Raw genomic sequence first — 17,276 nt, 5'->3', positions numbered from 1 at the left:
AAATGTATTTTTCTCTTGGTTTGTGGTTGCAAAAGCCTGCTTTGATAACATCGCTAATATCAGCTAATGATTCAGTATGCAGAGAAGGAGCAAATCATGCATCAGCAAACTGGAATAAACCAGTCAGCTTTAGCCTGCTTCTGGAACTTCGTACTTTGCTGTGTTTATATTTTTCTCCATTAGATACTCACAGCAGGAGCCGTAAAATTCGTCATCACTCGATTTATTCCTGCCAAGGGTTTGCTGAGCACACTAGGCTATAGCATAGAAATGTTGGACCAGGCTAGTATTGATATTTCAAGGATTAACCATCCACCCTCTTCCTCCTTAAGGCCATTTCTGTGTTCAGAGGATGTCATGGGTTGTACATTCAGAACTGTTAAGAGGGACAAAGTCCGTCTCTGAAGCTGCAGCAGCAGCAAATGCTGCAGTTTCCCACAGCAGACCCTGAGCAGCTCCGCTCTGCTGATGGTCACCCCTACAAGGACTGGTGTATGAGCTAGTGGAGCTCGCCACATCTCTGCCTGCCGGTGGGAGCAAACCCAGGACTTTGCACAGCTCCTCCACATTCAGGGTCCTGGGAGAGCCATGGCAAAGCACAGGGAATGTGTTTATCACTCAGCTGAGGAATCAGCGGCTGTAAGCATACCAACACAATCAACAAATATGTGGCTCATGGGAAATGCATATTTTATGTCAGAACAAATGTGACTTCTACAAACAATTTGCATAAGTATACAGGGAAACAGATTACTTGTCACAAAAGCACCTGCTATTAGAAACAGGGTATTTTCAGACTAATCACATTTTCCTGTTTTCTGTACTAGAAAATCTTAGCAATTAGTGTAGTAATTGCAATAACGTAACTTGTTGAAGAACATTCAATCAAACTTCCATTTGCAAAGTATTGTTCAGATATGTACATAATGGGACTGGGTATGAGTGTAGGATTAAATCTGATCACTTTTAGCTGGTTTAATGCCACCTGATCTTTTCTCCAGAAAAAGAAAAAGTGCTAATATGGCTAGGAAGCAAAATACCACATTTAGCATGGCTCTCCCTAATTAGTCCTGCCAAGAAACCATTGGATGGAGCAGAACAGCACACATCTGCACCTAGCCTGCTCTGGACATTTAGTTCAGGTATCTTGATGCAGTGGCACATCGTGCTGTAGAGACACATACAGCATAATTACGCTTATCAGCCTGCTTACACCATAATTAATTAGGGAGATGTTCTGAAGACCAGAGCTTTTGGATATGTACAGTGATGACAATTAAAATGTTGGCATTTGCCGACAGTTACTTCACCCTCGGCACTACCTAACGAGCCACAGTCTGCTGTATACATGGAACTGAAATAACCATGGTAACTCTGGGTATAAAGTGACATTTTAATGATCACTACTGCCTATCCTCAGGCCATCGCTTGCAGAACTAAATGGCCCATCAAGAAGCATATGAATAAAGTGGCGTCCATACAAAGCATGAAAAATGTTAAGCACTTTTAGGGAATAAAGCCATTTATATCTACCTCAGAAGATGAAAAGGAGAAACAAACACAATACAAAAGCCTGTATTATGAATAAATAATGAAATTACCACATCTTACTGCAGCAACTGCCACTGAAATATCAGTATATACCAACAGTGAGCACAAATTGGTATCTACGATACCAAAATTATTTCCTATTTTAAGTGCCTCTTACTACATACTGACTTCATAAATGGCAGCAGCAGTATCAAAGGTCTTTCATGCTCCATCACTGCCAAACTGCAGTAGAAAACCTTTTTGTTACAAACCACAGCAATTCTTAAGCAAAGAAGGGGATGCAATACAGTACTTCGTTAACACTGTCATACAATCTAACCTGTTTTCAAAGAAAAAAGATGGTGGAATCCTTTTATTATTTTTGTATCATTCTGATGAAAAGTCTGGTTTCTTAGAGCATTCAGGAATTAGACTATTTTCTGCTTGGCGAGGAAGAGGATTTGAGTGTATATAAAAGCATTTGTAAAACTGTCTTGAATTTACAAGTTTCACTTACCAAAATGAAGAGACAACCAGAGGCAAGTTTTGTGTGTTCAGGTATAGTAGAAAACACGGACAAAATCAAGCAACCAAACACAAGGAGAAAACTGAAAAAGAAAGAATATTAATAATCGTTAATATTTTTCAGAACCCTGACCCAGTATCTATATTGATCCTACTGCACCAATGTTAACAGAAAGCTATCAATGAACAGTCTTCATTAATAGAAGGGAATTCAATCACTACTTAATTTAGTTCACTAAAGACATTAGAATAGCCTGTTACTAAATCCATGTGCTTCTGAGCAGCACTGGTAGAATTACTGGAAACAAACACAAGAAACAAGATTTTCTTTGAGAAATGACCCAATATACACAGGCATCACTTGTGATATCACAATCCTGTAGCTTTATGCAGTCCAGATACCCTTAAGGCTTTAAAGAATGATCATCAACAGGAAAGTCCTCTCCCCAGTCTGAAAAATCATTTCTTCTATGACTGGCCATAAGTATCTGCTGTATAAGCTTATGACGGAGCTAAGATACATATTGCACCTAACTGCCCATCTAAAACAACTTCCTTCTAAGCAACAGGATTCATGTACAAACGACCCAAAACTGAGAGGTAGCTGTTGAGTTCTGGCATCAGTGCTCTAACTGAACAGGCTGCATTCTGGGAACAAACAGTATCATACAAACCACTGACGAAGTTAAAACAAAGGAGCGAAGTAAGAATGTCTTACACAAGTTGTGCAATTACAATTGGGAAAACGTGACGGCAATTTTGAGCTTCCATGAGCTTGCATGTTTTGTGGTACTGCTGAATATACGCAGGCAAAGCAAAGCACCATCATGTTGCTAAATCTCTTTGCGACCAAGATGCAAACACCTGGTATCCCTGTATAAACTCTTGCATATCCGATGCCTGATCCTGACAGCATACAGCACATGTGGTGTTTGCAGACATAAGTCTGCAGAGCCGGTTTTGCTCTGAGGCCCATCCGGTGGATGATAGCAAACATCCTTTCCTATTGTACTGCTTCACCAATAATAATACCACTGTGCTGGTGAAACCATCTAGGAAATGGATCAAAAAGAAGTGAATTTCACCCACCATACCATTAACTGACTAAGCAGCAGCCAGGCAGCACACTGAATGCGTGCAAGGTGGTGTATGTTCTACATTTTAAAATCTTGCACTACATTTTGCAAGTAGTAATAAATGATTCGATCAATGCTTTTCTGATTTCTGACTTAAAACACTGTCGTTGTTTAACCCCAGCTGGTAATTAACTACTGTGCAGCCACTCGCTCACTCCCCCCTAACCCAGAGAGATGGGGAGAAGAATCAGAAAGGAATGCGAAACTTGAGGCTTGAGATAAGAACAATTTAATAATTGAAATAAAATAAAAAAGAGCAATAATAATAATAACAGTTATAATGAAAAGGAGGGAGGGGGGAGAGGAATGAAATCCACAGGGAAGGGAGGAAAGAAAACTAGTGACGCACAATGCAACAGCTCGCCGCCTGCTGAGCGATGCCCAGCCAGTCCCGAGCAACAGCCAACACCCCCCCCCCCCCCCCCCCCCCCCCCCGGTTTATATACTGAACATGACAACCCATGGTATGGAATACCTCTTTGACTAGTTCAGCTCAGCTGTCCTCGCTGTGTCCCCTCCCAATTTCCCGTGCCCCTCCAGTCTTTTTGCTGGCAAGGCCTGAGAAACTAAAAAGTCCTTGACTTAGTATAAACATTACCTAGCAACAACTAAAAACATCAGTGTGTTATCAACATTGTTCCCACACCGAATCCAAAACACAGCACTGTACCAGCTATTAAGAAGAAAATTAACTCTATCCCAGCTGAAACCAGGACATCAGTCTCGTGCTGGGCAATGAATCAAGCAACAAAGGCCAGGCCTTTGGCTTTTGTCTGAAATGCTGGCATCTTGTTAGCAGATGCTCTAACCTAACCTGAACAGGTATTGTAACTAATGCAAGTATATATCTGCAAAAAAGTGCAAATGGCTGTTTTCTGATACAAAAGGGACTCAGATCTCTTCCGGGGACAAAGGCAAAAAGCATATAAATTAATGATCTATATAGAGGGTGCATATGTTCTTCAATATGATTTTTCCTTTACCTTATACAATAACTCTGAAGACACAGAAAACAGCTTTTCAGAAAAGTACTGCGGAGTGTGTCTGTGGGTGTTTCTGGTGGCCAAGTTGAACATCCCTCAGCAGTGTGCTCTAGTACACTAGTATGCTAAGCTCTACTAGCAAGAATGTATCCAGAAGGTTGAGGGAAGTGATTATTTCCAACTGTTTGGCATCTGAAAGACCACATCTGAAGTGACATGCCCAGTTTGAGGCTCCCCATCATGGGAGAGAGATGGACAAACTGAAGCAAGCCCAGTGGAGGGCCACCAAGGTGGTGGGGCTGCACCTCCTGATGTACAGGAAGGGCTGAGCAGAGCTGGGTTTGTCCTGCCTGGAAAAAGGAGGCTGAGGCCTCCGACTGCTGTCCTCAGCTATCTAATTCTGGTTATAAAGAAGGAGGAGAGGACACAATTTGCTGGAAGGAAGATTATGAATACCTATAAGGAAAAAAAGTCAGAATGAAGGTGGTTCAGCACCAGAACAATTTACCCAGTGAGGCTGTGTGTATTGGGTTTGTGTGGCAAGGTTTTGGTAGTGGGGGAGCTACAGGGGTGGCTCCTGTGAGAAGCTGCCAGAAGCTTCCCCCGTGTCCAATGGAGCCAATGCCAGCTGGCCCCAGGACAGACCCACCACTGGCCAAGGCCAAGCCCATCAGTGGCAGTGGCAGCACCTCTGGGATAGCATATTTAAGAAGGGGGAAAAAAACGACCTGCACAACTGCAGTGGGAAAGAGGAGTGAGAACACGTGAGAGCAGCAGCTCTGCAGACCTCAAAGTCGGTGCAGAAGGAGGGGGAGCAGCTGCTCCAGGTGCAGGAGCAGAGATTCCCCTGCAGCCCGTGGTGCAGCCCATGGTGGAGCAGGCTGTGCCCTGCAGCCCGTGGAGGTTAACGGTGGAGCAGGTACCCACCTGCAGCCCGTGCAGGACCCCACACTGGAGCAGGTGGATGTGCCTGAAGGAGGCTGTGACCCTGTGGGCAGCTCACACTGGAGCAGGGTCCTGGCAGGACCTGTGGCCTCTGCAGAGAGGAGCCCAGGCTGGAGCAGGTTGCTGGCAGGGCTTGTGACCCTGTGGGAGGGAGCCCAGGCTGGAGCAGTTCCTGAAGAGCTGCAGCCCATGGGAAGGACTCACACTGGAGCGGTTCATGGAGGACTGTGTCCCATGGGAGGGACCCCAGGCTGGAGCCGGGCAGAGTGTGAGGACCCTGCCCCTGAGGGGGAAGGGGCGGCAGTGGCAGCGTGTGATGGACTGACCCCAGCCCCCATTGCCCATCCCCCTGCGCTGTGGGGGGGAGGGGTAGGGAAATCGGGAGTGAAGCTGAGCCTGTGAGGAAGGGAGGGGTGGGGGGGAAGGTGTTTTTTTTAATATTTGGCTTTGTTTCTCATTGCCCTACTCTGATTTGACTGGTAACAAATGAAATGAATTTTTCCCCAAGTCGAGTCTGTTTTGCCTGTGACAGTAATGGCTGAGGGATCCCCCTGCCCTTCTCCCGACCCACGAGACTTTCTTTGTAATTTCTCTCCCCTGCCCAGCTGAGGAGGGGAATGATAGAGAGCCTTTGGTGGGCACCTGGCATCCAGCCTGGGCCAACCCACCGCACTGTGAAATCTCTGTCCCCACAGGTTTCAGAACCTGGCTGGGAAAGGCCCTGGTCTGACTTTGAAGTGAGCTCTGCTTTGAGCAGGAGGTTGGAGTGGATGACCTGAAGAGGTCTTTTCCAAAATAAATTCTTCTATGATTCTAACTGCTGGATGCAAACATTAATATATTATTGCATCTGCTCCCATTTGCGCTTCAGGAGCTAAAATTGCTCTTTTCCTTATAACATATGGATTTTCCATAGTGCTGTAATATAGTAATGCTGTAATACACCCAGTACATCAGATAAGTCCATTTCCTCAGAATTTGTAGTAGAAAATCTGATGTGCAGTGCGATAAGATATAGGAGGCACATTTTGTAGCGTATCACTTAACTGCTGGGGAGGAGTTCTACTTCGAAAATCAAATCTGGTAGGAGCCTGCATATAAGTTCTACTAAGAACTGTAAGTAAAACAGTATCCAGGAGGGTAAATGGCATCTCTGGTGTGTAGCATTGGCAAGTCTATCTTCCAGACTAAAGAAAGATATATGCTTAAAGGTTTCAGAGAAGACTCGTTCAAGTGACAAAAACGCACCTTGTGAGCAATTTTGCTCTCCTTACCCCTACTTTTTTTAAAAAGGAAAATCTCCTAAAAAATTACTGGTAGTTTCAGCTGCTACAGTCTTCAGACATAACCCCCCTACGATTACATCCTACTGACACAGGCATAAATGTTCCTTGTTAAGACATGCATGGAGGGCAAAATAAAATTAAGAAGTGACTAAGAACTTATGTAAAAGGATGTAATTTCCTTTTGCTGAATTTCTTTGCTCCTGAACTAGTTAAAATGATATTTTCTTACTTCCTTTGTATTTAGGTATTAAAAATTGCGCTTGTTTGGTTGTATTCCAGTAACATCAACTAAATTAGAGGTCCAGTTGTACTGGGTCTTGCCCAAACACACAATACAAATTTTCACTTGGAAGAGGCCTCTTACAGCAGAATTATAGAAAACTCAGCAGGAAAAAGGAAACCTTGTTGTTTGCATATTACAGCTGAAGACCATGTCACAGAAAAGGAGGTAAGGGACTTGCCTAAGGCTACACAGAAAGTCTTTATATGTGGAATAAACCTGAACCTTTTAAATCCCAGCCCAGTCCTGCAGCCACAAAACCATCCTCCACCAGCCTACCACTTGCTTTGCTATAGTTCTCCAGAACTGTGATTTAGAAGATTACTCTGGGCAAAGTGTTAATTCATGATAGATGGGAAAAGTAAGTCAGGAGAGGGAATCAGTACGGTTAAGCAGTGTATGAATAAAAATAAAGGTAAATATTCAGGAAATCCAGGTGCAGTTTAGATTAGCACTCATTGAAAGCATCTCTTTTCCCCAGCTAGAACTGAAGGCTTGAAGGATACAGCAATGCCTTTCACCTGGCTGGACATTAAACAAGGATCTGTCCAGCAGAACTGAATTCCTAAGGTTCAACTGCCATGGCAGTCAAAGTATATCTGAAGTTGTTCTTTCCTATCATGAACATCTCTGGTGACAGATGAAGTATAAAAGATTGCATTAAGCCTTAGATAGTCATTTTATAACCCTTGATAGTGGAAAAAGTATTTTCAAATGCCATCATTTGAATTGTGTGCTACAATACATGCTATACAAAAGGATGCTGCTGTAGGTAGAGAGCAGTACAAAGCAAAACACATAGCAATTATATTTGGCCTCTAGTGGTTCAGTCTGGATCGTGTATTTGTTCAGGCTGAAAAAAACAGATGGTCTTTCCTCATGCATTCAGTATCAGACAGTAAAACATATGCCTTAGGCAGCAACTTCCCATAAAATTATTCAAGCACCGCCGTAGTCTTGTATTTTATCAAAAGCAGCAACTTCCATTTTGTTTCAGCAGGAATCAGTTTTGATGCATAGCCTTTCATCTTATTCCCCTGCTTCTGAAAGCATACATTAATTGGAGAAAAGCCAATTTATGATAGATAATATAACTCAGAAGCTTTGATACTTATTCAATCCGCCTCTCATAAACTTTTCTTACTAGTTAATTAGGAACTACCAATTCTCCATTTATTTGATTTTCAACAGAATTTTACTATAGTTTGTGATTTAAAGGCAGTTCATATGGGAGAGGATGTTCAGTTTAAAGCAGTTGTTAAAACATTACTCAGGGAATATCATAAGCACAAAAAATACACTCAGGGAAGATCTTTAAAAGCTATTTTGCTACATTATTTACTGCTAGAATTAAAATAATAAGAAGTTAAACATCTGCAAACAGTTTTGTGACGTCTTCTGTAAATAATAAAAGCATATCGCTGTTAAAGTGAGATAATTAAATGATTAGACCACCAGAATTATGTTCCAATATTATTTGAGGTCTGATTTAATCCCAATAAATGCAAGGGCATTCAGGACTATGACCAAAACTTTCTGGAAACCATTGGCAGTGCCATTATCCTGGATTTTCTATGGAAAGCAGAAATGGAAAGCTTTTGCTAACCTTAACTATGACCAAAAAGTAGCTCTTACTTTTCCCACCGGTACAATGTCGTGCAGTTGCTTGCAAACGTACAGAAAGTTGTTTGCATTCACAAGGTCTGAGCCTACAAAGAAGCTGTTAGAGCCCCCTGTAAGTAACTCCTTCCCACAGCTAGGAGCAACGCCCATGTTTTCTTAACAGGATCTTTCAGGATCTTGCAGAGTTGAGTACCCAAGTACCACCTTTAAATTATTTTTTAATTACTGAATGCATAAAAATCTTTATGAGGCATTAGGTAAATAGAGGTGCTGAAGTTTATCCTGGATGTATAGCACTAACAGATCTACCACAGGTTTAGACAAGTGGATACGATACCCAGAAAAAACCCTATAAAGAAAAGGAAGGAAAGAGATAGTCATTCATGGCAGTGTTATATTTTCATCGGACTATATAGATTTGGTGAACAGTTCTCACAAAAAGCACAGGGACAAGAAATTTGTTAAGCGGGTTGCCCCACAGAAGGTCCCTTCCTCAGCTAGATGCTGTTGGCGCTCTCACCCCTCTTGGCGTGTGAGAAAGGGAGACTCCATAGCTTCAGCGTGCCATGGAGCTGATGGGGACAGAGAAAACCAGCACCTACTGGCCTAGGAGTCACTGCTGTATGCACCCACGATTTGCAAGGCACTAAGTTCCCATAGAGGGGATAGTATGCATACTGTTGGGCTGATTGCTGGTGTCCCACATTGCAACCCGGAGCAGATGGGCATGCTCAAGGCAGGAAGGCAGCAGGAACCTGGCAGCTTCTGTCAGCCTCAGTGTGCTTCCCAGTGTTTCTGAGCACACAGTTCTTGGAGGTAGGTGGAAATATCCTCTCTGATAGGACATGGAAAGACAAGGACTGAAGCATTTTCCTAGCTTCAGAAAGAACCGAAAGTGAAAACGTCAGCTAGTGCAGATGTGAGGACATTTACACAGGTCCTGTGGTATCTCCCCTGAAAAGTAATCTTTTCATCATTTCTATAAAACAGATAATGCACCGCTGACATGGTGGAAAAGAATACAGTTTAACAGTTTTGATACTGCAAGCCATGTGGATTAAATTTTCCATCATTTATAGCTTCAATGTGACTTGTTTATGCAAGAAAAATGAGATATGACAAAGGTTATTACAATTTGTTAAAAATGTTTGACAAAAGCTGCACGGAGAATAAGTACTCTCCCATAGAAAAAGCTCATAAATTTCCCCTGTAGGCTTTCTTTAAAATGACTTGCACTTCAACCTTTTCTTCAAGTGGAAGAGTGTAACACGTTAAGGGCTTGATACTGCACTGCCTTCTACCCAGAAATAACAAAACCCTGACAATGGAGAAACGGAGTATGAAGGAATCTTTGTTTTAAAAAGTGCAAGTAAACTTTAAAAACAATTTTTGAGATAAAAAAAATATTGCAGCAAAACCTGCTTTTTAGATATTCTTTCTTTGGATTAGTTGTTACCTTTTTTCAGAAATACAGAAATTCAAACTGAATTTCATGCCTGAAGTTTTTTTAAGAACTGAACCTGCTGCTGAAGCAACTTGTTTAGAAAGGTGAGTTTTGTCAGGCTCTGATGAATAAATTTTAGTCAAACAATATTTTATTTTTCATCCTCCTACAGGATGCTTATTCACACTAAAAATTAGAACAGTTCATCAAGTACGAAAGACTTTTAAGTTTGCAGTATCAAAAAAAGTGTTTCAACCTAAAGGGACCTTTTCTGTCATATTTTTAAGGAATCATGTTTTTAGCTTAGGAATCATGTTTACAAAGTGATTGTATTTGGCTTATACTGAGAAAGCAATGAAAAGGCTATAACAGGACATGTAATCAAAACCAAGCAAATGAAATAGTTCAGATGCCTATGGGACACTGATCACAGTGTCATCAAATGCACAATTGATAATCCATTCCACCAGAGACAAAAAATAAAACATTTTTTGGTAAATTTCTGCAGGGATCTATAAAGCAGGCATCATTCTTCCTTGGGCAAGCACATCAGCTTAAAAGAAAACAAAACAAAACAAGAAATGCGTATTCTGGTGGGTTTAATGCGCAGAGATACTTGTGACCTAGCTATTTTCTAAAAGGTTTTCACTGGCTTCCACAGGAGACACTTTTGACATGAAAATAAGAATAAAGCATATGTTCTTCCAGTTTTTAACTATTTTAAAGATTGGGAAGCCTGATACTGATTTGCATGCTAGGATCCTTGTTTACGCTTACAGGTGCCTCGGATCTGTAGAAAATGACAAAACGCTCCTTTTATCCAAAGAATAGGTCTTTTTGTAGACAAAAATTTTCCAATATGAATACTTAATTTAGTAAACAAAAATCTGTATTTAGACAGCTTTGTAGCGTTTATTTTTTTCTTTTGCATCAAACAGCCCCTACTCCCAACGACAAGACTGGTAGCTCACCTAGCAACCTTTGCTTCACTACAGATACTTCTCAAGAAAATTAATTTAAAATATGAATAGAAACTATATTATATTTATCACTGAACATTGGTTGCAGCATTTATGTGATTTTTTATAACATATACAAAATTAAGATACAAACTTTATTATAATGCAATTGAGAACATTAAAAGTACAGTATGAAGCTGGAGAAATGAATAATCTTTTTGTAAAATCACCTGTTCATTGTAGTCTATTTGTTCTAGCCTTGTCCACAATCTAGGGCAAAGGGAAATACTCAAATAGCCTTTTTTCTGTGTTTGCTAACACACTGTACTCAGATCTCTTGCTAACCAGAAAAACAATCCTAAGAAATGCGTAGATGTGTAAGAAAGAAATGTGTGTGGTAATTACCAGCATAATCCACTTCAAAATCAGCTTTTTAGGCCTTCAGATTATAAGGTAGAAGTATTGCCACTACCACGTCAAGTTTTTTTGAACTAAGAGAGCAAAATCAAAAGAACAGAAGAATTGTAGGACGGCTGGATATTTCTTATGCCACAGGTAATGGTCTTCTCTGTTCTCATTGCTGGGAGCACAGCTCTGGCTCTGGCGAAGCTAAGGCATGATTGATTGTAATGGGGCCAGACATCACTCATATTCATTATTTAATCATCCACCAGTGGACAAGAGTGCCATGGCTTTGGCAGCTAAACGTAAGTAGAAACCATACTTGGTTGGGAAAAAATGCCTGTCTAAGCCTCTGGAGTTAATCCCACTCAGCGTGACTCAGCTAGACCCTCAGTAAATCACACCGTGCCAGGTAATGGCACTGCTACTCCTGATGGCCTAACCACTAAATGGTAAGGACTGCCACTAGCATCCTTTTGGCGTGGGTAAAACAACACTTTCCTAGACAATTCCTGGGTATGGTCTGGAAGTTAGCATGTATCTGGACAAATTTTTTCACTGCACTTGCTAGTACATCTTCTACTACGGACAGGTATTTCTGCATGTCAAGTTATTGTGTTAAAAAATGGCTCTCCTAGTTCAAAAAATCTAGACGTGGTAGTGGCAATACTTGTACCTTAAAATGTGAAGGCCTAAAAAGCTGATTTTGAAGTGGATTATGCTGGTGATTATGTGTATTATACTTAAATCCATATCCAAGCATTATCAAATGGGCATATTATGATGAATATTTCAGTATTGTTCTACAACTTAATTGAAGATAAGGATGGAGGCAAAGTTTGAAAATTTAATCATTCAAATTAGGTGCCTGCTTGGCATATTTTAATGAAACACTTGGGATTAAACTACTTGCAAGATTTGCAAGACTTGCAAGACAATTAGCCCATCAGGACTACGACAGGTTGATTCTGTGGGAAACACCCAAGGGTCAGCTGTGCATTCCCTCCTAAAATATTCCACCCTATTGAAGAGCTCTGGAACATAAATCGATCTCCTTATTTCTCCTATTTTTCTCCACTAGTATATTATATATTGGATTTTGCTTTGATTTTATGTTTGTTTTTCAGTGGTGTATGGTCAGTAACATACAGAATTAAAGGAGTTCCTCGGGGAAAAGGACCACTCAGATGCAGCCATGCAAATACACTGCTGCAGTACATGAGTAAAACAAACTCCTTTTCATCACATCTCTCAAGAAGGCCTCTTCGTAACCCTTGGCTACTTCAGTAATTTTTTATTATCCCAGACGTGTGAACAAAGTAGTACCCATAATGAACAAAGCACTACCCACAAATCCTCCGATAATAGCTTTCCAGACTGCAAAATAACACAGTTGTTATGGCGGCAATGTTCACTTTCATGATATAGATGAAGACCCTATGGGATACTTGTCTTTGAATGGGGATTCCAGTTTATTTGCTTTCAATAAATGCTATTAGGACTCACATGTTGCCAGAATACTGGGTAAGACAACAAATAACACTTTCTCTTTTTTTTTTTTAAACGGAGAAAGGTACTTCAAGTGGAAACATCAGAGTTTTGATGTGCACTGTACCACACCACTATATCAGCCTGTGACAAAATGATTAAAAATGACAAATACCAGTTAATCTGCTTTACTTATGATGCTTTCATTCAGCGGGTTAAGATAGGAACAATCTATCACCTTTTTAATATACTGAAATACAGAAGAATATTTTTAAACACTCCATTCAGAAGAATGAGGATGAAAGAGCAAGTCTGTACTGAACAAAACCATATATATATTCGTGAAAGAATTTAGAAAAATGGTAATCACAACAGAGTATTTTTAAAAGTCCAGCCTATCTCACAGCCCCAACACCCCTCACAGCTACCACAGAAATCTAGGCAGTCAGAAATGCCAGGGCTCATTAAAATTGGCAGAGTAATGTTACATTGACACCAAGAATAAATGTTTTTGAAAATTTTTTCAATGTACCAAGATCTAGGTCTTCTTTCTGTAATTTAATTTACTTCTATTAATGAATATTTGGATTTTGGCCTTTACTGAAACCTTACAGTTGATTTCAGTGGGAGAATGGCTTGTGTTGGGAATTATGAGCTGACTCATAAATCCAGAGCAAAGAAAAACCTGTTAATTTCCGATAGCTTTCTCCCAGTAGTAAACAAGGACATAAATGGAACACAGAATATTTTTCTAACATAATGCACTGTTAGTATTAAACTTACTTCTAAGAATCAATCACTGTACTTTAGCTCAAGGGTGTTCAGTTTTATACCACACCATTAGTCTTGTCTTCCTTAATCTAAATAAGTTCTGTGCTTTCTGGAATCTGAAGTGCCCTTTCTTGTTGTTAGGCAGCAGTACTAACAGACCAGGATCTGATGGCAGAAGCATGTGAGATTGCAAATGAAGAAAAATCGCATCTTCAGGGGTGATGACGAGCATTTCCTTGGTTTATTGTATTTGTGGCAACTCTTACCTCCTCTCTCCAAGGGGTTCTATGCTTATCCATATGATAATGACATGAAGGCAGCACAAAATCTCAAGGGGTGCTCACCTATTTCCTTGTCTGCTTTAAGCTTCTTCGTGTTTAAAAGCAAAGAGCAGACAGCCGCTTTTCGAGGCCCAGGCCTTGCTGAGGTGGGCACAACAGCCAGCTTGTGGTTTTACATCAGACACTGCTTTGAGAAGAGCACAGCTCTCACAGTGACCTAAAGCAAGATGTAACACGTTTCAAAATGAGGCTTTATTCTGCCAGAGTCTCCTCAGTCAAAGCCCCACCACGTGACTCATTTTCCTCTGTATTTCAGAGCCTTTTATCTCATAATCACCATGATTAGAAAGAGGGCTATATAATTTCTTCTGCCCATCAAGCACGGTATTTTGAAGCCTTGACAGTGTACCACGGCTAGGCGCGCCGGCAGCAGCTGCACGCAGCAGCGTGGCAGGGCAGCATCCCGTGTGCCCACAGCAGGACCTGCCTCTCCTGGGACGCTTGCGAGGAAATCAGCTGCTGCTCACACGTCTGGCTTCTCTGCGCCAATGCTACGCTTACACATTGCTTTGGCAACAGTAATACTTCTGTTTTGATAATGAGCTATTTTATTAAATGCTGAGTAGCAGAGTTTCTGGAACAACTATTATGCTTATGCAGAATGTTAAATACACAAAGTGATCGCTTATTTTCCATATGGGGAAAAAACTTGCCCTTTGAGCTTCTTAAACACATTAAAGCTGCTGCTCGTCTGTTTGAAACAACATAAAGGTGCTTTTACTTTCCAACATTTTATCTTACAGTGGCTTGCACTCTTTGCCAAAACCATCCTGCTCAGAAGTTAGTGTGAAACAAATTTGCATTTTTAAGACATATTACAGGCACAGGGAAAGCTTTACATGAATTTTACATTAGCAGATCAGTTTCCTTTCACAGACACTGATCTGTAAACACTTAAGAGTTCAAGGCCAGGCTGGATGGGGCTTTGGGCAACCTGGTCTAGTGGGAGGTGTCCCTGCCTGTGGCAGGGGGTTGGAACTAGATGGTCTTTAAAGGTCCCTTCCAACCCAAAACCATTCTGTGATCTAAGTGCATAGTTTAATCAGAGATGATTGCAAGTACGTACTTCCAAACACTGACTGTGTGCTTCAAGGCCGGAGAAGAAGCCCCAGAGAAGCCTTTGTTAACAACACAGTTAACATCAGTTTTCTGGTGTCCTAGTGAACAGGAATGGAATTTCCCACATCTAGGGGACAGGCAGACATACATCTCTGCCGGAAGGAGAAAAGCACCTCTTTTCCTGCAAGGAGGTGCAGCTGGTGTATCTCAGCTAAGAGTGATTCCTGGCTGTGCAAGTGCCAAGGGAACATCTCTCTGTTGTACCTGTATGACTCGCACCACAACATCTTACACCCTTCAGTGTACTCAGTCCAGAAAATTCCATCATGAGATACATTAGTGTTGTTTCCCTATATTAACAATGTGGAGCAGACATACATGGTATTTTGGCTTCCTACAATTCATAAAGATTCACAGTAAAAAACACTGAAGGGCTTTTGCAAATTCTGAGCCTGAGTCTAAATTCTTAATTGTCTTTAAAACGTTAACTCAAGTGTACATGAGAAGCTTGCGAGAGTTGAGAACTGGTCCTTCTGAGGCTAGGAGTGGTTTAAGCTATGTATGGGACCTAAACAGAGCACTCACACAGCCAGGAATCATTTTTAGTTGAGATATACCAGCTGACTGAACCTCCTTCAGTGAGAGAAGTGTTTTTCTCCTTCCAGCAGAGATGCATGTCTGCCTGTCTCCTAATTGCTCAGGAAACTTGACAAGCAAAAAAGTGGAGTCAGGATGAGCCAAAAATGTTGTATATAGTTATCTGTAAAAAAAAAAAAAGTTCTGCTAGCTGAACCTTTTTCTTCTCATATATTTTGTGACCCGTTATGAACATTTATGTATGTAAATTTAAAGAATAAATGCTGAGCAGGACTAGGTATCTTTTTTAAAATCTATTTAACTGAAAAATCATGTAACTGTATCCATCCAGCCATATGGGAGTACACAGATGAAAAAGTAACCCAATCAACCAATATATCAAAGCAACAGGAACCCTTTTCAACTTAACAAGATCATTTAGTCAAACCTTCCTATAAAACTGTATTAAATAAATAGTTTTGCAGTATGCCCAGAGCATCACCGAGTTCAATCACAGGCAAATAAAAACCCAAGGACCTGCCTGTTAAAACCATTGTATTAATCTCTAACAAACTAAAGTTACACCGGCTTCTTTTACAAAGGGAATTCATAAAAATCACAGTCTCATGTTGGCTGGAAAGGACCTCCAGCAGTTATCTTGTCCAACCCCCCGCTGAAAGCAAGTTCAGTTGCATCAGCTTGCTCAGGGCCATGTCCTGTTGAGTGCTGAGTATCCGCAAGGAAAGAGGCTCCACAGCCTCTCTGGGCAGCCTGGTACAACACTTGACTGCCTGCACAGTTACGATTTTTTCCTTAATATCAAGTTGCAATTTTTACATAAGAAACACTGAGCATCACATTACCCCTCAAAGTATAATAACCAAATTTTTAATTTTTTTTTTTTCTTCAGATCACCAGACTGCATGACTGTCTACTAGATTAAGAACAAGTGGGCTTGGTGGGCTGGGACAATAGGATGGTCTGCATCCCCGTTATCCTGGTGCTAATCTCCTACAGCTAACACTTCCTTACTCCAATAACCTCGCTTAGTTTGTACCTTCAGGTTGACGATCTGTAAACCTAACACTGAAGCACTGAGGTCAGATATCAAGGCCTTTCACATTAAAATAGTTTCACAGCTCTCTGTAGTATCCTCATTCCCTGGATTACTATTCTTAGCGCCCTCCTTTTATTTTGCCTGTTATTTTTCCTGCAACCCAGGCAAGAAAAAAGCTAAAATACTGTTTTTACTATAATGATAGACGTGGTTTATTTTGTATGTAACTCAGCTTATTTGTTCATATTCCTTTTAGTTTCTCAGAGGGTTTTATTTTACATTACTGAAAATGCAAAAAATCCCACCAAACCTGGGCCACTGAAGTAAAAAAACCAAATGCATGTTAATGATACCTTGATTATGTAATTTTTTACCTCTCACCCAGCACTGAAGGACTTTCCAGCCATTAGCTGGCATTTTCAGATACAGATACAAGCCCTGAGTAGCTGTTTTGAGGAGCCGACATACTCATGAATCCTAATTTGCCTGTGGAGCACTTTCAAAGTTCAAGCCAGTAATTAAACGTCCAGGCACAGATTCAGATGCCCAGTAGTACAGCACTTCCATTTGGAAATGTATTTATCACATCTTTAGCAGGCTGTGTGATGTCTTTCCACAACGTGTTTCTTTTACTTGTGACCATGGCCCAGCAGGTCACTCGCTGCACCTGCCTACTTTATTAGCTTTTCTGGCTTTAGATGAAGAATAGAGATTTGTAATGGGATACCTGCAGGATCTGCTTAAGAGATGAAAAAGCCACTTCATCCAGTGTGCTGTAGCACAGGTGCATCCAGAGGCAGCTGTAATGCTTTTGTAAGTATGTAAGTAAACAGAGAATTACTTAAAATAATAATAAAAAAAAGATTTATCA

General features: G+C 40.9%; 1 protein-coding gene across 3 annotated transcripts in view; it reads right to left on the bottom strand.

Annotated features, from left to right (window-relative positions):
- The window catches only part of KCNQ5 (potassium voltage-gated channel subfamily Q member 5), a 303,172-nt gene that overhangs the window by 89,557 nt on the left and 196,339 nt on the right, over positions 1–17,276 (bottom strand). For all 3 annotated transcript variants that reach the window (XM_055810306.1, XM_055810307.1, XM_055810305.1), the window contains exon 2: positions 2,048–2,138. In XM_055810306.1, coding sequence (XP_055666281.1) covers positions 2,048–2,138 — 91 coding nt within the window. The remainder of the gene's footprint in view (positions 1–2,047; positions 2,139–17,276) is intronic.

This window comes from Falco peregrinus, chromosome 7 (assembly GCF_023634155.1).
Source record: "Falco peregrinus isolate bFalPer1 chromosome 7, bFalPer1.pri, whole genome shotgun sequence".
Classification (NCBI taxonomy): domain Eukaryota; kingdom Metazoa; phylum Chordata; class Aves; order Falconiformes; family Falconidae; genus Falco; species Falco peregrinus.
This window is presented reverse-complemented; position numbering and strand designations above follow the sequence as displayed.